General features: G+C 36.4%; 1 protein-coding gene across 1 annotated transcript; it reads left to right on the forward strand.

Annotated features, from left to right (window-relative positions):
• The first annotated feature begins 1022 nt into the window (after positions 1-1022).
• On the forward strand, positions 1023-17839 carry LOC575094 (E3 ubiquitin-protein ligase RBBP6). The gene is made up of 8 exons (XM_775510.5): positions 1023-1128; positions 4242-4439; positions 5461-5581; positions 6947-7054; positions 7896-7982; positions 9023-11024; positions 12809-13066; positions 14289-17839. The coding sequence occupies exons 2-8, from the start codon at positions 4315-4317 to the stop codon at positions 15080-15082; spliced, it is 3495 nt and encodes a 1164-aa protein (XP_780603.3). The 5' UTR covers positions 1023-1128; positions 4242-4314; the 3' UTR covers positions 15083-17839.
• The last annotated feature ends 4166 nt before the right edge of the window (positions 17840-22005 follow it).

The raw sequence follows: 22005 nt of genomic DNA on the forward strand, positions 1-22005 counted from the left end.
AAGGAAGAGGACGTAGGAAGAAAAAGGGAAAAGGAGTCGAGAACGATACAACGAATCGTCTTCTTTCTCTAATATTTTAATAAAACGTCAAAGCTTCCGCGCTATGCGCATGATGGGCGGACTGAATTCAGACAAGGATTATGAGTCGAGAAAGGTACAAGAATCGTCTTCTTTCAAAGCTTCCGCGCTTTGCGCGGGAGGGGGGAAACTCCCCCTCCCTGCACCCACCCCCCTAGGGAACGCGCTATGCGCGCTCTTTAAGTGATTAGCACGCTTCGCATGCTCACTACCGCCCCGCCCCCCTAAAATGAAATCCTGGCTACGTGCTTGGAGAATCATAGCACAGCTTTTGATACACAGCCAGGATAGTAATGCAGCTATTTGTGTAGTACGCCACTGTTCAGGGGCACGATATGCGCGTATGATCGCTATTATCAAATACTCCATTGATAAATTTAGGGGCATGCGGAATGTCAAGGAAATTCATTTTCTGTTTAGGCCTACTCTCCTTTCTTTGAATAGAATATAATTTGTATGTGATTCTATTCAAGTTTTATTTTTTTAATTTTTTAATTTGGTTAAAAATACAAACCATTTTTACTCCTTAACTGCTGATCTGTTTTCGGGGGCGACCATCCCCTACCCCCCCCCCCCCCCCCACCGCGCTTCCGGCGTCTATGCTCCTGTCACTTAACTATGAGTGCTCCTAGCTTCTTTTTCCTTCTTTATTTCTAAAAAGAAGGAGAAAGTTCTTTAGTTAAAAATATGCCTAATGGCTGTTTAATTCCAATAGTTGTATCATAATAAATTTTCTTTTTCACATCCGTATATATATTGAGGACCACGGTTAGATTTTGAAATAGTGTTAGCGATAGCAGTGTTTAAAAAAAATTACACTAAAAGATTTAAAAACAATAATGATAACAATAATGATAAAAACATAAAAAAAAGGAAAATTTCCTCTTTTTGGGGAGGAGTTTTTCTTCAAAATTTTAATCATCACAAGTCAAGAGCCCTCTGCGTATACATAATGGTCATGTCTCAAAAATGAAAAGTCCCATCCGTCGTGTAACTGTAAGTCGTCGACAAGCGTGACCAGATGTGCTTGTAATTTAGGACTTTGATGAGGTAATTTTTTGCTTTGATAGTCTTTCATTTCTTTCACTGATAATAAATTATATGTTGTTTCTGCTATGTAGCTTAATGATACCGAAAACTACATATTTCTGTGCTTGTATTGTTATGACTAACGTGAAACTTGGTACGTGGGACAAGGTTAATGGCAATGTGTTAAGTTCAGGGATTTTAGCCTTATCATATAAAATCGACAGAATGAACGTAATATTAGACTGTAATTTGGTAAATAGACCTCTAGATCCGTCATAGCAGCACTTAATAATTATATTATTCATAGTAGAGTCTATAAATCTAGGCATAGATATCTATTATCTACTAGATCTAGATCTAGACCTCTCTTTCTAGATCTAGATTCTAGATTTAGACCCTAGATCTTTTTTCTTTTTTTTTAAGCATCATTTTGACATTTAGTGATTTACAAAAGCTCATCTGTCATTTCTCTGGACAATTTTGACCTGTTTAATCTAGGTAATCTGTTAATTCGAGTTTTAGCAGCTGTACTCCTGTAGCGTGTAAAAAATGTATTCTAAAAGTAAAACAGTAAATTTGACTGACTTTGTATAGTAGGGTGTCTGATCGCGCACCCAATGTTGTGTGCTAAAACCCTTCCCATAGAGATTGTACGCTTCCCTATGTGGTCTACGTGCATGGCGCGACCATCCAAAATTGGTCAATGATTTTATGAAAAAATTTGAAATTCAAACCTTTATAACAAATGATCCTGAAGGTGAAACTCAATAAATGAGGTGTCATATGAAAGAGCAGGTTTTTCTCCATATTCCCCATCGGGGGCCACCCCCAGAATTCTAAAAATATCTTGGTCAAAACAGCGATTGAAATGTTGTTTGCATCCTAGCTCCAAAATTTGCCACTTTCCTGAGCTGCCGCCCCGCGGCTTAAGCAGGGCTAGACGTAAGGATAATATCCAGATGCTTTTTTTTTCGCTAGCCCCAAGGGATCATTTGTTATAACAGTTTGAAAATACCCTTCCCACATTTTTGGAATCAGCTAATTAGGGAGGCGTGAGCTCCGCTCAGTCCAAACCATGGTTACATCGTAACATGTGCGCTTATAGTGAATGAAAGTATGGGTGGCCGATTCTCGCCATAGAACCCGGAAGTGAATACACGTTGTAGTCAATGGCAATATCGCGGAGATTGTCTCCGCGATATTGCCATTGACTACAACGTGTATTCACTTCCGGGTTCTATAGCGGGAACGGCCACCCATACTAGTCAATGGCACATATCGCGGAGACAGCGTGGCTCAAGCTTGCAAGTCGCGCATTGGCTGAGCAACTTGCGTACGATATGCATACGCTTGCATATCGCGCGATACAGCTGTTTGGCTAAATTTAGCAAAACAACATAACTCTGCGTGTACGTCTTTTTCGTCGATTCTGAGCAAAATGCTATGAATATTTCAGCATTTTGAAGGGGCTGTATCTTTTGATAGAAACATCGGCGAGACTTGAAATTTGAAATGTATTATTCTGATTACATTTTTAATTCAAATATCAAACAAAAATGGTGAAAAACGATCCCAAATTGAAAATTGAAAAATCGTTCAGACACCCTATGTATAGATCTAATACGTCTAGATCTAGACTAGACCCTAATCTGTGAAATATATTTATAGATTTTTAATCTTGACACGTTTATCTATCTGTTGATGATAGTTTTTCTAAGTGCGAGCGTGTGTAGGGTTTGTGCGAGAAAAGATTTACGCACATGCGATGAGCTTGTGCTTATGAATGTAGCTACTTAATGAATTATGCATATATGGATTGCGGTGTAGCTGCTACTGCTAGTGCCAGTGGCATCGATGCAAAGCTGTTAAACTCTGTACACAGGGCATGGGAAGCAAACTGTTGTGTAATGCCATGATGTCATTTCTGAACTGCATTGTGGGACTGGGACAGGCTTTCAATGAATTGGGTAAAAAGAACTCGGTAAAAAGAAATTGGGCAATATCGTAAACTAACTCATGACATTGTGAAATTGTGATTTGCCTGATCATTTGCCTTTTGCTGTTGTCAACCGACATGACATTAGCAACCTTGCTAACTCGTATTGAGAAAAAAATACCGCTTCGAAATGATCATAAAGTGCCTCAAAAAAGTTAAAATCTTTGAGTGACCGGTTCTACCATACTCATTTTCTCCAATAGACTGTAGTGTAATATAAACCGTCAGGAAAACGAAAACTGAAATTTCGATTTCCAATCGTAAATTTCTTGATAATCAGACAGGCGATCAGCTTGTAAAAGTCATGGGATTCCTGACTGAGCTAAAGGTTTATAATTGTGATTGCAGCATGAATCTGAGGCAATGTTACCAAGTCACTTTAAGGCTTAATGCAATTCAACCACTCTAACTTCACTTGTGATTTTGTGAATTATGATGGTGAAAGCCTTTGACTCGTGTCACTCCTGAAGAAAGTGGAAAATTTAGTAATTCAGTCAGTCTACTCTTAAAGTGACTCAGTAAAATTGTTGAAGGTTCATGAAAAAACTGCCTAAGTTTTGTATGAAATGTTACTTATTTTATTCCTTCTACTTTACTAACCCACTAACATGCACAAAATCCGGAACAAATTCTCAAAACACAAAGATATTTACAGTTTTCTTTGAAGGTGTCACTGTGCGACACCCTCTAACAGTAAATTCTCCCAACTTTTTTTGAATTTTCCTAACCGTGTTTCATGCAAACAAGACATGGCAGGCATTAACAAAAATAGTTCAACACTTAAATGTCTGGAATTGTATATATACTTAATTCAATGCTTTGTGACGACATTTACATTCACCTAAAATGTAATTAGATTGTAATAATATGGTTGGGAGAATTAAGGAATCGATCAGATCAGTTTTTCCCAATTTTTATCATTGATAATGGTCTGTTTTCATTCAAACTTTCAGATTTTCTTTCATTGTACATCTAGCATTGAAGTCCCTACCTTAGCACCATTTTCCCTCATCTGAACAATGTTACCAGGTCTCTTTATTTTTAAGGTCAATAACTTTTATGCTCTGTACATGCCCCACATTTCTCACAATTTGTCTTTCAGATCATGTTAATACTTGCAATGTTTTTAAATCAACAGGGTTTGAACCATCCTACATGTCACCAAGCTAACCACCGTCATACAAGCTTACAGGAGGTGATCTAGTAACACCATGGTCTTCTTTACATGCAACGCTTGCGGCCAGGCCATCAAGAAAGCACAGGTAGAAAAGCATTATCAGCAAAGATGTAGGAGCTGTGAAGTGCTCTCCTGTATGGATTGTGGCAAAGACTTCTAGTAAGTCCTATATTAAGACACATGAATTGGTTGCCAATTACTTAATAGCAGAAAGTGCATTGTAAACGTAGGAATGACAGAAGTTTTAGTAAAAAAATGTGTTGCTTTTCATAGTGATTGATTGAATTTCAACTCATCCACCTGATAATGATAATTTGTATTGTTATTAAATACGAAATCATCTGAAAGCAACAAACACCCCCCCCCCCCTCCAAACAACAAAACAAAACAAAACAAAATAAAAATGTACAGAGAAATCTAAAGCACCCATAGAATATTTTCAAATGGTTGTGGATCAAAGAACAAAATAGCAGGAAATTATTTCATATCAAGGCCAGAGACTGGCATGGAAGTTAATTTTGAGTTCACTTCTTTGCCTGTGAGTGTGTCTTTGACATGTCATAACCCTTTATGCAGAGTGTAATTTGAGTCCTCTCTGGCATTTTATAATGTGTAGCAATGCAAAAGTAATCAATTAACTTGATATTATGATGATAGAAACACAAGGAAGGATGTTGACTTGTTCTAATATATTTTCTTCACTGTACTCTCGTTATTTGAGATTGTACTACACTGGAGATATCAGACGATACTCGTAATGTTTCCTATAACATTTCTTAGCCATGCTTTAGTGAGGATGACTACCGGTACAATCAGCACACACTGTATATCAGACGATGCTTGTTACGTTTCCTATAACATTTCTTGGCCGTTCTTTAGTGAGGATAATTACAAACAGCACACACTGTGTATATCACACAATGCTCTTTTTTTTTTCCCTATTACATTTCTTAGCCGTAACTTTAAGTTACGGCTAAGAAATTTGATGACGACTACAAACAGCACACACTGTATATCAGACGATGCTTATTTTGTTTCTTATTATATTTCTAAACTGTACTATTATCAATTTGAGATTATACAAGACTGACGGTGACTACAAACAGCACACACTGTAAATCAGACAATGCTTGTTTTGTTCCTATTACATTTCTAAATTGTACTCTTGTTTCTTTAATAGTGGGGATGAATACAAACTGCACACCCAGTGTATATCTGAAGATCAGAAGTATGGAGGCAAAGGTTACCAGGCCCCACAGAACTCTAACAAGGGAGAAGCCAAACAGGAACAATGGCTGCTGGTAAATTCATTTTCTATATTTACAACATAATTACCAATATACAGTTGTATGTAGATATAGATTTTTGCTGCTGCTGCAAGAAGTGTACTTCTCTTTTTTCCTTGTTTATATTAATGTTCGATGGTGATTTTTTATTTTTTTAAATAATTATGTTGATCTTTTTATGTATTTCAATTTGGTGGCCCCTTTTTATAAGCCCTGCTTTCTCCGGGGTCACCGGACCATCATTGTGTTCTTCTAAATTCTTGATATAACTTATTTCGATTGTATATATATTTTGATGGTTGAACAAATAAATGAATCGAAATTGAAAAATCCCAGTCTGTCTTTGTGCCCCCCAAAAAGAAGAAAACTATTAAAGGGAGGGAAGATAATATGACCCCGAAGCTTTGTATCATTTGTTTTGAGTCAAGAGGAGTTAATTCTTTGTAAAATCATAAGAAGCCCTTCTGGCTCCAAATAGAAGTATGATGAGAAAGACTATCAAGCCCTTTGAGAATGCTAACACGAGAGAATCTAGAAATAACAACGGCTTCAGGTATATTTGTTTTCTATCCTTGGGAGTCCATGTGTAATGAATAAGGGAATAGAAAGAGTGAAGTGTGAAATGGTCAGGGATCTGCATATATGAGGGCAAATCCAATGTACATGTATGTCCCATATTACCAAGTAATGCAATTTTGAGCATAAATCAGCACAATGTATCATGTTATTGGATACTTTTTCTGATCCAAGGCTCGATACAGTTAACAGATGAAATACTGAAATTTTAGATGTGAGAAGTAAAATGTGGAACAATTATTTTGGACTTACCCGGATTTCGCCTTTGGAATACCTAGCAGGGTTCAAAATAAGCAGTTGCCCTGATGTAATAACACAAAAGTTCTGCCCAGGTGGCACCTGAAAAAATCTGACCATTGTTTCATTTGAATTTTGAGTAGATACTGTTAAGATCCACCAATAGTTGAGTTTGGCAACATGTACATTGCTCTAGCTTTCCCGGAAGGAACACACAAAGTATCGATTGTTGGAACACCTTGGAGAAAAAAATTGAATTGTTTTTAAATCAAGGTTCAAGTTTTAATGTACTGTAATTATGACAGGTTTATCTTATACATCTTGTGGGTCAAATTCTGATGTAATTAAAGCAGAGAATAGAGTTATGAGCTGTGTAAATGTAATTTCTCCCCTTCAATTTGAAATTGTTATTGTGTCGTCCTTTTGAAAATATTACACGCACACCCCCCCCCCCCTCCCCTCCCTCTCTCTCTCTCTCCACACACACACATCCTTTTAGATGATCAAGAATCTTTTTAATTTAATACTAAGTGTAATTTAACCGATTCTAGTATTATTTCTTTGCAGCGTGTAAGAGAAGCTGTTGGAGCGGGAAATATCAGCAGCAACATCAAAAACCTGCTGGAGCAGATTGCAGAATATCCCAACGTTCCCAGAAAAAAGAGCAAATTTGAGGTACAGTACCATACCTTGGCCTAATCCTCAAGTTAAACCTGTATCAGGATGGCTACCTGCAAACATATATAACTTTATATCAGGGCTTAAATTAATCCAAGGCCACAAAGGCCATGGCCTTGGATGCCCCTTTGAATGGCCTCAATGCCCCTCTCATTGGCCTTGGAGATTTTTTGTGCCCTTTCCAATTCTTCCTATTTGTGCTGTAATATAGGAATGTGCCCTACAGAAAAGTGATCTTGCCCTAAAAATATTGAAATTTAACGCCTGTTATATGCTCTGGCTCTTAATGGTTAGGAGCCAGAGCATATAACACTGAGTTCCTATAGGAAATATATTTATTCAGATGGTCATATCTCAGCCAATACTTAACATATTAAATTGGTTTTTGACATTTGGACATTATTTTTGATGCTCTTTTGGAAAATGAAGAAAAAATTGAGAAATTCTAAAAATAGATTTTGATGACGTCACAGCTTCGGTACTCTCTAGGAAGGAGTCCCCTCTGTACACCCCAAATGTCTCCATCCATGCCTAAATTGGAATATTGCATGGAAAATATACATGCATACATCAAAAGAGTAGTAAAAATATGTTTATAGACCCCCATTTCTTGTTACTCTTTTCAAATGCTGTCAGATATTTTTCATGATAAATATTATAGTGATACTGAGAAAAAAGTTGTTAGAATATTGATTTTGATATTTGCAGGAGGGATTTTATACTTTATATCAGTATGGAAGGAATCAAATGTAGAGCTATTCAATGATGAATCTGAAGGCTGTAAGGGCATTTATACCATTATTTTTTTCTTCTCCTATGTCATGTTATTCTGCTACAGAACTTCGTGAGGAACAGTTTGAAGGTCCATCACCCAAAGACAATTGAACAAGTCTGGGATGTTTTCAGTGCTGCTACAGCTAAACCAGTAAGACTTTGATTTCTTTATGGGCTCAGTTTAATACGTAGTCCACAGAGCTGCCAACTAGTACGGATTTTCCGTAATTGGTACGGAAATTAACGACCATTACGGAATGTTGTCTCAAATTACGGATTTAAAAAAAAAAAAAAAAAATTTTTTTTTTTTTTTTTTTTTTTTTTTTTTTTTTAATGAATTAAATATGATTTATCGTAGCGAGTGCTGTGAATAGGAGCCATTTTTCATGATAAACTGTGTTGTGATGACCTGAAATTCAATACTTAACATCTTTGTGTGAGTAAAATCACCAAAAATTTCAGATAATCATGCGTCCGCGCAGTGTTGGCGTGTCGTTTTTTTAGATTCATAGCGCCGCATAAGAAATTACTGATTTATACCCCAAATTACTGATTTTGAGCCTTGTGATTACTGATTTTCTGTTCTGGAGGTTGGCAGCTCTGCGTAGAGGAAGAATTATGTGCTGTACTTGATATTTCTGGTGATTGATGCTTGTTTCAAGTTCTGTAATTTTCAAGAGGACAGATGTCTTCAGGGATATTAGTTGTCATGGGAGGAGCTTTGTGTTGGAGGAGTTGTCCATGTGGAAGGCACTTATATGTGCACATATCATAGTCATTTCCAAGAGGTCCAGGTTCCCATCTTATAAACAGTTAATTGCAACTTTTTTCATCATTGATATCAGTTGCAACTATGTACGTAAGAGATAATAGCCTGTGAACTTGCGCTTGATTCAGATCAATCGCAACTCTTATCTAAGGCAGGACGTAGTAGTCCAGGGTGGTTGTCCTGAAATCAAAGCGATCTTAGTTCATTTAACTTTTTAATAGGTAGTATTTCACCATCAGCGTTGCACGAGCTGTCCTGGATTAGTTTTTCTTTTCTAACAAGATTAATTTTCCCTTGTTTTACAAAGGGTTGGTGACTTTTGCTTCAACATTCATCTTGACGTATTGAACAGCATTAGTATTGATCATCAGTTTTACTGTTTCAATATTAGCTTACACTACATTCAATTTTGTCTTCCACAGGATGCTTCCAAATCTACACAGCCAGTACCCAAGGAAACAAGTGAAGCCCAAGGAACAGTTTCTCCCAATTCTGTCCCTGATGGAGGTGTCCAAGAGAAAGAAATGGAGGAAAAGGCTGAAGAAATGAAAGGCAAGGATAAAAGATTGTCTAAACATTCTGAAACTAGCAAAAGTGGTCAGAAAAATAATATGAAAAATGCCAAGGCTGGACAGAAGAGAGAGAAGGATAAAGGAGCATCAAAACATTCTGAAATTGGAGAAAGCATTCTGGCAATTGCATCAGAGAGTAGTGAGGCAGAGACAATTAAAAAGACAAAGAAGAAGAAAAAGAAGAAAAGCAAAGCATCAGAGGCTGAAAATCCTGCAAATGAGAAAGTCAGTGCAGGGGTAAAAGTGAAGGCTAAAAAAAAGAAAAAATCCAAAGATAGGAATGACTCTAAACCTGCAGAGAACGTGGAAAGTGATCAGGCGAGTTCTTCAAAGGAGAAAGTGGGTGTCAAGCAGAGCAAAAAGAATAAGAAGAAGAAAAAAGATTCCAAAAGTGATAAATTACTTAGTTATAGCGATGGAGAAGTCAGTTTTGAGTTGAAACTACCAGCAAAAAAGAAAATATCAAAGAAAGCGGATCAACCAAAATCTGTTGCTAAGGCGACTAAAAGTGTTGTCAACACTGCAAATGGTTTGGAGGAAGGGGCTGCCAAAAAGAGCAAGAAGAAGAAGAAGAAGAAAGAGAAAATTAAAAGTGTCAAGAACAAGGGTTTGCTTACTCCAAGCGAGGTGAAAAGGAAAGCAAAGAGTGTCGAACAGAAACAAGCAGCTACAGGAGAATCGAAGCACAGTGAGAAAAAGGAGGATGAAGGTTTTGAAAGTACTGGCAACAAGAAGAGTAAGAAGCTAAAAAGGAAAAGAGACAAGGACATTGATACAGTTATTGTGAACAAAAAAGTCAAGTTAGATGTGATTGGTGAAACAAAGAAAGCAGGAACCAGTAAAGATAAAAAGAAGAAAAAACAGAAACTTGGTGTAGGTGAGAAATTGAAATCTTCAGTTGGCAGTATTGAAATATTCCCCCTTTCAAATGGACATTTAGTGAACACGGACAAAAAGACAGCAAAGAAGAAGAAATTAGGAAAACAGTTGTCATCTCTCAAAATGAAAGACTCGAGGTCCAGCAAGGGGAGAAATAAACCTGATGAAAAGCACACCACCCCTGTGAAAAGGAAAAAGAAGAAAGAGAAGAAACTGTCAAGCAAACATATGTCACCATGCAAAATTGATACCAGTACTAGTTCAGATGAGTTTGGGAAAGACCTAAAGGTGAAAACTAAGAAAAAGGCAGGCAAACATAAGAAAAACATTGAGTCAAAGAACAGGGAAACAAATGTGAAGAAGGCTCACTCCAAAAAGAAAAAGAAAGCAGGCTATGATGGTTTAGGTTCAAGCGATAACGCAGGAGAGATTAGAACTTTGTCAAGTCCAAAGAAAAAGAAAGCAAGGTCTGATGTAAGTTCAAGTGATAACGCAGGAGGGATTAGAACTTTGTCAAGTCCAAAGAAAAAAAGAAAGGCCAATGTGTCACAAAATGCTGCCTCAGACCACAGCAACAACTCAGACAAGCCTGCCTCAAAAGATAGCGCAAATGGCAAGACCAAAAAGAAAAAAGTGTTGCCACCTGACAAGAAGTTGAAAGGAGACAAGAAAAAGTCGAAGAAGCCTTTGGGTGTTATCTTTCCATGTAGCCCAGGCAGCAATATCACAAGTTTTGAGCTGATTGGGAATCAACTTGTAGTGCATGTGAAGAAAGTTCGGACGCATGGGCAAACAAACGTTCAGCACGGAGATCAGAAGGTATTGCAAGATTCTTCAGCCGAGCCGTTGCCACAGAAAGTAACCAAGACCTCCTCACACTTGGACTCCACACCGAAGAAAGTTAAAAAGAAGCAAAGCGACAGTGATGGAGATCTAGGACAATGGGGAGAGACGAACATCGATGGGAAGGAAGGTAATCAAAACTGTTTTGTATTGTGCTTTTTATACCAGTTGCAAGTAACTGATCGAAGCAAGTGCTATGCAGTATGAAATGACAGTCCTGTTCTTTGGATTCCTTCTTACTTCCTCTTGGTATGTAGTACCCTCTCCACTCCCTGGGGACCACTTCAGCCTGTTGCTATATTACACTTCAAGTAACTGCTCGGAGCACTTTCCAGTCTACTGTTCATTGAATTTGATCAAAATTCCTTACTCGCACCCTCTCCACTCCCTGGGGACCACATCTATCACCTCCAAGTAGCTGATGAAGTACTTTGCAGTGTAATTATCACCCTTTCCATCGGATTCAATTTTAATTCCGCTTTTACAAAAGCTCAGCTCCCTTTGGAACACTTTAGGTAGACGCCATTTCAGAGAACTTGCAATTAACAGACCAGAGTGCTTCACAGTGTATTATTACCCTAGTCATGGGATTCAGTTGTCAAATACTGAACTTACAGTATACCCTGGCCTCTGCATTTCCCAGGGACCACTTCAGCCAGTCATTGTTTTAGAGTTACAAGTTAATGATCAGTGCGCTTTTTGGTGTATTATCCAGGGATACCAGTTTTTAGGCAATAACCTGAATTCAGGCCCTGGCGAGTTACTTTCAGACCATAGATTAGGCATTTTTGTGTACAAAATAGCTCATTCTAGGTTATTTTCAGGCCCTCTGATCAATTCCAACTGGCATCCCATCCTGTTTACTGGAGGTGGTCATAATCCAAACTTGCAGTCCATCCTCTCCCATTCCAGGGCACGAATTATGCCAGTTACTAAAGCTGATGCAAGTATCTATCAAAAAGCTTAGCAGTGAAAACACCCTAGTCGCCGGACTTCCCTGTGGAGCAAACTGGATAATCCAGACGGAGATTTCGCTAGCCCCTTCCCGTTTTGGGGGCCATGATATTTCTTTGGATAAGCATAATACTTGCAAGAACTTTCAGGAGACTTGCACATCTTGTAACAAAGTCTCAAAGGGTCGCCTTCCCTCCTATGTGGGCTCTACACAATGCACATTTTTTATTCTGTCCATGAATCATGATGTTGATTCTTATTTTTGTGTTCCTAACTTGTCCTAAGAAAGCAGATGTCTGCTTGTAAATACGCATCAAGAAGGCATACACCTGTGCATGTACATGTAGTTTCTATCTTTATAGGAACAGGGTACAGTTTGTACGTAATGTACATGTTATATTTTGGGCTCTTGATGTTGGACCCAAAGGGCTTAGACACTTAGATTGGACCCAGGACCTCTCAGTTCTAAGACCACTGCCTGATCCTCTGAGCCGTTTCCCTACATAATGTATGAATGATTAACACAACGTTTGTGATACATGTACATGGCTTTAAGACCTTACATTATAATGTGGGCTTATAAATATTAACATACATTGTATGCCATTGGGTTTTAAGGCTTAGATATCAATTCTCTCAGAATCATTGTAGTCCTTCAATATAGTTGTAATAATTGTGATATCACTGTAGATATGGCTTTTACTTGTAAATCATTAAAAAAAATCCTTTCTTATCCATGCGACACTTTTGTCGCCGCTTTGCTTTGTTTTTAAGAAGAAATTCCACAAGTGATGTGAACCTTATTCCAGTTAGAGTGCAGCTGTACAAGCTGCTTGTATGCATCTTTTGATCATATTTTTCATCTAATTTCTTCCATGTTATGCCTCAATGATTTTGTCTGTCATTTGAAAGTATGAATAATTATTAATTTTTATTTAAAATTTCATTGTGAATCATTAGTGAAGAAGAAGAAGCGTAAGCATGAGGAGACTAATGGCCAACCTGGTGATCAAAACGGAACCTCTTCCACAGAGCCTCCTTCACCGAAGAAAGCAAAGAAGACTTCCAAAGAGAAAAGAAAGAAGACTTCAACAGAGATACCCGAGGAGACTGCTACAGAGAAAGTAGAGGAAACTTCCATGGAATCTTCAACGAAGGAGGTCAAGAAGAAGAAGAAGAAGCAGGAGATTAGCGGTGATGGGGATCAAGAATCATCAGGTAAGATGAATAGAGGTATATATACCGTGTGAGTCAAAAAAAAGTTTACACCTAGAAAATTACTAATTATTTTAAAACTCATATATGAACAGTAAATTATTATTATGAAAGAGTGTTTTATCCCAAATCATTTGGTATCATTTTTGTGTGGTATGTGTTCACGTTTGGATGAACAGGAGGCATTGTTTGCGAGAGTGTAAAAATCGACTTGCGCCATAGTGATACCTACAGCATGTATTATGTTGGGATTAGCGGAGTGAGAGAATGAATTGAATGTATCAAATGAAATGCATTGGATATGCTTTTGTCAGAAGCAAAGTCGGACACACACACGCGCACAAATGTTCTTTGATATTCAATATTTGATATGTGTGGCATGATTAATTTTGTTAGGGATGTTATTTGGATCTGCAAAAACCGATTTAATTCCCCAATCCCAATTGTTTTATTCAAACATCACATGAGCAACTTTGGCGCAAGTCGATTTTTTGCACTCTCGCAAACAATGCCTCCTGTTCGTCCAAACGTGAACACATACCACACAAAAATGATACCAAATGATTTGGGATAAAACACTCTTTCATAAGATGTATAATAATTTACTGTTCATAGATGATCTTAAAAATAATTAGCAATTTTCTAGGTGTCATTTTTTTTTTTACTCACACTGTATATACAAAAGCAGGTATATTATCCTTTGTGAGATGATTAAAGTGAAGTAAGCTTTATCAGGGTTTTTACATGTACACCATGCAGTAAAAAAAAAAAGAAACACTGCGTTTTGACAAATAACTTTCAGATTATCTTTTTTGTACATCTAGCATTGAAGTCACTACCTTAGCACCATTTTCTCTCATCTTAACAATGTTACAAAGTCCCTTTAAGGCATATCATAGAAGCTTCATAATTTAGCTGGGTGGCTTAGTGCTCTGAATATAGTGCCATATTCCTAAAAGCCTTATCACATCTATTTGCCGACTATTATATTTGTATATGTATGTGTGTCTTTGTGATGGAAAACCATTGAGAATAGGAAGAACCCTAGTTAGACAGGGCCTGATTTTACAACCCCATAGCACTGTGGGAGGTGGATACGGGCTCTCCTAGCTTCTTCTTATTTTGTGTTCTTAATAAACCTGTTTTACACAGTCTGTGATGTATAATTTCATTTTTGATAGTGAAGGTTGACATCAGTTTGATCTCTTATATTTCTGTCAATTAGATGTCAAAAAGAAGAAGAAGCGCAAACACAAGGAAACTAACGGCCAGCTCGCTGATGTAAGTGGAAATTCTTTGGCAGAGACTTCACCAAAGAGAGTCAAGAAGAATCCCATAGAGTCTTCACCAGAGAAAGCCAAGAAGAAGAAGAAGAAGAAGCAGAGCAGTGGTGATGGCGATCAAGTAGCATCGAGTGAGATGAACGGAAGCGAGCAGGCAGGTAAAAAGACCAAATCCGAGCGGAAAGAACATGCATCAAGCAATAAAACCAAAGTAGCCAACGGTTTGACTTCTCTGCCAAGTGTTCCTAGTGACGATTCAGCCACGAGCAAAAAGAAAAAGAAGAGCAAAGAAAGTACTTTAATCTCTGATTCCAGCAAACCAGATGCACTGAGCATTGACGGGTCAAAGAAGACGAAGAAGAAAACCAAGAAGGAAAAGCGTGATTCTGGATCGGAAAAGGGAAGCCCAGTAAAAACTGGAACAAAGTTAAAGAAGCAAGGGGTTGTTGTGAAATCTATGGAAGAGGAAAATGGGCTTGGGACTACGGAGGTTAAGAAATCTAAGAAAGGCTCTAAGAAGTCTAAGGATCCTAACAATAATCCATTGTCTTTCAGTACCATATCGCCTAGCAACAAATCCATCAAGACCAAATCAAAATCAGAGAAATCCCCAGAAAAGAAGAAAAAGTCTCATAAAAAGGATAAGTCTGAAGAATCTAGTGATAAGTCGGGTATAGCTGAAGCAAAAGATGAGGTAAAGAAAGTTAAGAAATCAAAGAAAGTGAAAGTTAAATGAAAGATAGAAAGCAACGTGAGAGGATGAAAGGCAGCATTGTTATGAAATTTAAGATGATGAGAGATGAAATTTGAGTGAAAAAATCGAGTTGTGAAAGTAAAGGAACAAACTAAAAATTAAAAAGGAAACCGAGGCAATCATGAATTTGAAGATAGTTGTGTTTTGTCATATTTTCTTCCTATCATTCCTTGTATACTGGATTTTGTACTATCTATCTTCATTAAAAAAAATATAGGCCTGAAGTTACAATGGTGTTTTAAGTAAGCTTTTAAATGCTCTTAGATTTACTGTGAGTGACTAAAAAGGACAAACTCACTGACAACACAAATGGTCAAAATGCAGGCAAAAAAAAGAAACTATTTTTCTGTTTACCTGTCTATCCTACATTTTTTGTAGTTCTTTGTATCTGCATTTTAACTTTTTGTGAATAGGCCCAATGATTCAAAAGAGATACATGTATATATTTTAAAGTTTTGGAAACAAAGTTGAAATGTACAGTACTCCAGTATCACAAACACAATTAAACATGCATTGTATGCAAATTTGCAGATTAAGTATATTTTCTGATTTAGTGTCACTACCTCCTGCCAAATATGATGCAAATATTTGTATCCCTTGATATTCCTAACATGTAAAAGGACAGTATTTATACATTTTGAGTATTCATCTTTGAATAGTACTGACAGTATGTGGAATGTAGTTTCACACCTGGCACTGTTCTTTGTATGGGCTAAAATTACACCCCCCCCCCCTCCCCTTTTAAGTAAATTTTCACACAGTCCATCACTAAAATGATACTGAATGCTTTAAATCATGAACAAAATATGTTATGGAACGCTATCATGTACATGACAATTGAAGCTCTTTTTCTTCTATGCTCTGCTTATTTAAACATAATGAAATAGCTTGCCTACTTTTTCGTCAATTGTGAAAAGTCTGAAAAATCTTTTCTGCACCATTTAAGATTTGTTATGCATTCATTGCTTTGTTTTAGTGACAAAGTGAAAGCTCAAATGGAACTGATTTAACTGCTGCTATTTAATTTTTAAATTTTGTTTTCATTCCATGATGTATAATTCCATGTAGATATTATGGTTTAATTTCAATTAAAGCCTATTAATCAGTTTAATGAATTTTTACTAGTAGTATTCTTTGTTGAATGAAATCTCCTTTTGAAATTATCTGCACATATTGTGATTTGCTTTGTTTGACGGTACTTCAATCCTGAAAGACTTTTATGTGTACATAATAATTTTTTTAAACAATTTTGTTTGTGCCAAATTCAATGCTACTCGGAGGTTACATGTTTTGCAATGAGTGTTCTGCTATAACTGGGATATTTATGTAGTCTTTTACCTGTGTACCATGTCTTTGATTTAGAATACTGGTTTTGCATATAGGAATTTTCAAGTTTTTATTGTATCTTGCTGGTTAACCACATGGACCATGGAAATAACAATAATAATAATAAATGTAACTTATATAGTGCCAAATCCACTCTGTGGAGTGCTCAAGGCGCATGTAGAAACAATTAAGAATTAAACAGAAGCATTTTTACATGATTTTTAAAGGAATCAGAGGTTATCCAATTTTTGATGAGGAAGGCTATGCCATATAAAGGTAGGACACGCGTGAGCAAGGGAACCAGAAGTGGATGAGCATTAAGATCTCGTGGGGGTGTAATTTTGGATTAAAGTAATATTGTAGTATTGGGGAGCAGAACTGTGAATGGAGTGAAAAGTGAGCAATCAAATCTTGAAAATAACTACCTTGTTTAATATATCAGGAACTTTGTTATATCAGGGTTTAAAAAAAAAGAATATAAAGAGCTGAGACCAGCAATATCACCTTGTTATAACAGATACATGAACCTCATTATGTCAGAGGTTCTACTGTATTATTGTATTATTCCTGTTCCTTTTTGCAGAAGACTTCATGCATATTCTTCAATTGTGTTGATGAAGTTGTGAAGAAAATTGAATATCACTTTGAACGTCATGAATAAGAGGGATTTTTCTTCTATTAAAAAATTTAAATGTAGACCAGAAGAAACTACGCCATGCAAGTTGAAAAAAAGTAAATGTAGAAATTCTATATAAAAAGATTGCAGGCAGAAAGCAATCAGAACCGTTCTGATTTTGTCTGATTTTTGTACATGACATGTGATTTTATCCTTTTTCCTGAGCTTTTCAAAGCATTACCGGTATGTCTTAATCTTTGCTTCTGTGTGCTGGTTACCCGGTATATGTTATTTTGCCCATCTCAATTGCATCTGTTAGTACAGCTTGAAAACTGAAATATTCTTGTGGTATCCCTGTACATACTTGTAGAAGTGTATTCAAGTCGTTCAAAGAGAAATGCTGCATCTTTTTCAAAGGGGTCTGATCGTTATGGCAATGGTTAATTGGAAGAGGATGCCGTTGCCTCCAAATCTCATGGTATGCTAGCATTTATGTATCCCGTGCTCGACTTGCAGAGGCCTGTGTGGAAAAATAGAAACTAAAGAAGCACTTTTGTGCATATTTTGTGTGTATGTTCTGTTCAATATTTTAATTTGCCCAATTTATAAGTAGAAATATCTTGTGGCTCACTGTGATAATATTTGTTAAAGATTGACACTCCTCATTTCATTATTTGATTCTAAAACATTGATGGTCCCTATGCTAGAGGATCAAACATTTGTAAAACGTTAAAGGCCCACTGTACTACTTGTAGCTATTTGCTCCCTCTATATAGAAAACAATGCCTAATCGGTGACCATTGGTGCCCCATGACGAAAACTCGTCATTTAAAATTGAAACCCCCATTTGACTTTCACCACTACTACTTGTACTAGAGCAGAGATTGTGATAAGTCCTATGTAAACACGTGCGTTGTAATCCACCCCCACCGAGACCTTGATGAGGTGATAGAGAGAGAGATAAGCATGATAGGGGGAAAGCATGGATGGGGAAAGGAAGGGAGTAGGGAGAAAGAGACACATACAGGGGTTCGCTGCCAGAGTTAAAATTGTTGTTACATCGCCAATTATGGGTCATTTTGCTTCATTTGAACTTTCATTTTGGTCTTCATCTAACTTATTAGTGATTTTTTGACATGAAAATATCTTAAAACAAGTAAAATACATATTTCCTACTTCTCATTTCCTTTCAGGCAGAGCCCCAGTAAGAGTTTGTTTACACTAGTATTACGTAAGATGATGAAGAGTCCAGCTGCAATCCAATATCATAATCTCTCACGCAGAGCCTCAAGGCTCTGTCCAAGTTTTTAACGAGAGAAACGAAATTGGGGTAGTCCAACCCCACCAGATTCCCATTGGTGCCTGTGTAATAGTAGTAGCTCTCTCAAAGTTTTAACGAGAAAAACGAAATTGGGGTAGTCCTTCCCCACCAGATTCCCATTGACTGCTGTGCTATAGTGATGGGGTAGAGTTTTAACGAGAGCTTTTCGTAATGCCATGATCCTCTTTTTCTTATGTTATTTGAGAGCTGAGTTGATGAGATAGCCACCAGTCAGTGACCTTCCTGGGTGGTTTAATCCCTCCTAGCTACACTAGTACAGGTGGGCTTTAAAACAGAGTCTTTTCATTCAGACCTTTTTTAAATTATTTTTTACATCTCCCATGGAATGTTTTATGTCTTACGATAGGATGTCCGAACAGGGAATGCTCTACAAATTACATGTATGTGCCACAGGGAAAGTAAAGATTACAATCAATTATCTCATACTGGAAAAGTAAGCAGAAAATTAGTTTCATTTCACTTGATATGGAAGGTAATCATATCAAAGAGTATCAAAGTATCACTATCTGTATGTACAAATACAATTATCAACTTTAAGGATAAGATCAGTTTAAAAAGTTGATTTGTTAGGGATATTACAATTGTATCTTGGACTTGCCATGTAATAGAGGTAGTATTTGAAAGCAAAGTATAATGGTGGGAACTTTCCGTTTTAAGTATGCAGCTTTTAAGAAGACATGAATTGTGTTATGAGGTTTACAGGATGAAATGCCGTTTGTAATATTTGAGAGGGCATTTTTAGGTCATCATAATTATACATGTATAACCTTCTGGCCAAAATCTAGGTAAAGGGAACTAATACATGCAAATCATTAAGGAAATCTTTCAATTAAAGGTAAAGACCAGTATTGGAAACGCCCCAATTTCAAAAAATGAAATGGAAGCTCTCATTACCAATCATGTGAAAGAATATGTTTTGACTAATACATGATGATAAAAGAAGGGAAACCGCCTACTAATTCATATATTTGGTAAATTTGTTTCTCTCATGGTCTGTGAGAGATATAGGGTAGTCCCATATACATCTTTCTGTGTATAGTGCTTGTAACTTTACAAAGAATGGGCCAAATTTCTTATCATTTTGATGATTCCAGAACCTTGCAGATGCTAGATGCTAGATGATCAACCTTTTCTGATCGATTCCACAACGTTTCTTTCACAATGCAATCGCATGACCATAACTGGTCTTTACCTTTAAAATTGCTACCAAACATTGTAAAAATTTTGCCATCATAAGTTTTTATATTTAATTTTTTTTTTTTGAAGAGTTAAAGTACGCTGTACATGTATTGTTTCTATTAGTAGAAGGTACACAATAATTTTTTTTTTTAATTGGGAAATAATGTACAGGCAATTCTGTATGAATGTAATAGAAAATGATGAGAGAATAAACATTTTATATGTATACATTCTACAATAATTGTATGTGTTGTGTGTTATTGGAGTTAACATTAATTTTCTATTTTGTTGATGATTAAAGATGATCCATTTTCTTTTACTTACTCCTGAATAGACCTGTTCACTATTAAATATTATGCATGCTTTGTGAACAAAGGTTTCTATTAACTTGAAAGCTTTCCACAGGCTTGCCAGACATATAAAACCCCAGGTGGCCTCGATACACGACGTTTGGTATCCTGTATCTAAATGTTACAAGCGTGGTAAAAATTTAATTTTGAAATAAAAGATATATTCAGGCAACTCGCTGTCAAAATGTTGCCAGCTAGCATAGTGAACGAGGAAGAAAGACACTTTATCATCTTTAAAATGCCATTTCCTCTTGAAATTACCTACTCTGTCAGCTAGTTCCTGATTTTTGTTTCCCTCATGAAATCAACGTTATTCCAAAATTATTTTTGTTTAATTTAAAGGTGCTATGTCCCATTTGCAGGCCAAAAAAATGAAAAAGTTAAATTCCAACTGCATTTGAAAGATAATACTAATTTAGAACTTACCTAAAAAAGGTGGGGCTTGAAAATGTCTTCAAGTGGGAAAATAACGACTATTAGTTGTCAAATCGACTTTAGGGCTATAGAGCCCAAAAGTAATAGTCTTGATTTTCAGACAATTGTACCAAATGGTCATACGTTTTATGCTGCGCAATCAATCAGTTTAATCTTGGCCATCACAAGAAGTGGGTTATTGATGTAGACAAATGCTCAGGTACCCTTTACAACTCTTTTCATGTTTGTTATTACCAAAGAAGAAAAAAAGCCAGTCAGTCACTCAATAGTGTCTGACAGTGAAGTCTAGCAAGTAAACGGGTTTCCTTGCATAATTTGAATATTTAGGACACTGCTAACGTTTAAATTTCACAGATAGGACATACATGACATATTCATAATTCCTGCAAAGTTCTACAGAATTTGAGGTTGGCTGCAAAAGGGACATAGTACCTTTAACTAAATTTCTCTCACGACACTCCCCCAGTCAAAAAATGCTGGTCTAGATCACAATGCATACATGTATTCTGAAAAGATATTCCTTCACTCATCAAATGAAATAAATAGTCTAAACACATGTGCAAAGGTTACTTTTCTTGAAAATCACAGTATATTTTGCTCTTTACGTGCACATTTACATCCGTGTTTCTTCTTAACATTTGTACAAGTTGTATTTACATGTGAAAAAGGCACATAAAAGTAAACAGATATATACTTTCTTATTACATGTATTAAAGTTAAAGTACTGTTTTGTCATTGGAAGACCGAGCCCCACTTATCATGATAAACTTTAAAAAAGAAACAGAAAAGAATGACAGATGAAAAGACAAAATGGGCCTCAAATCTAGGATAAAGAGTTTACATTCTGAAGGTTTTTGTCACAGTGAATTAAGAACATGCATCTGGATTTTACTAGTAAAGATTCCAACTTGGCAGAAGACATTTCATATTATCTGAATCGGAGAACATAATAGGCCCTTTTTTGTAATGTAACCAAATTTATACTTGAGTCCACTGATAACAATTACAGTTCATTTCATTCACCTGTTACGAATAATTGTACATGTATTTCAATAGACAGAATGCAAATTGCATATACATACCTGTATTACATGTTGCTAGTTAGGGCATGCAAGCCATATAGTTTTTCCTACGTAGCAACTAATGTATGAAATTTGAATTCTGACTATTAAGATACATTTATTCGTAACAGGTGAATGAAATAATTCACAAAGGCATATGCATAAATGTTGTTCATTGCGAAAATGGCCTATTACAATGACATACATGTACTTCTATTTCATGTAGTCATAATTATTTCTAAAATACTTTATTGTTAACTTTTGCTCAATATACATTGAATGATCATTAGATCAAAACCTGTAGTTATCCTCCCATAATAATTCTATTAAACTTTTAAAGGTATTCCATCCAACAAATATATATTTAAATACAGATATTGGTAAGACACATACATGATCTGTCCAAAGTATATTACGGTACTTTTTTCAAAGTAAAACCTTTTTTTTTCTGAAAAGAGTTCATTTAGTCTACGGTAAAATCTGACTACTGGACCTATTGTACCAAATGGGGTAGATACCGTAGATGAATTTACTTTAATTTCCCCTGTAAACTGCATTGACTTGTGTGTAAAATTTGTCTGTGATAGAATCAGAAT

Source organism: Strongylocentrotus purpuratus, unplaced genomic scaffold, assembly GCF_000002235.5.
Source record: "Strongylocentrotus purpuratus isolate Spur 01 unplaced genomic scaffold, Spur_5.0 spur5_scaffold_15, whole genome shotgun sequence".
Lineage (NCBI taxonomy): Eukaryota > Metazoa > Echinodermata > Echinoidea > Camarodonta > Strongylocentrotidae > Strongylocentrotus > Strongylocentrotus purpuratus.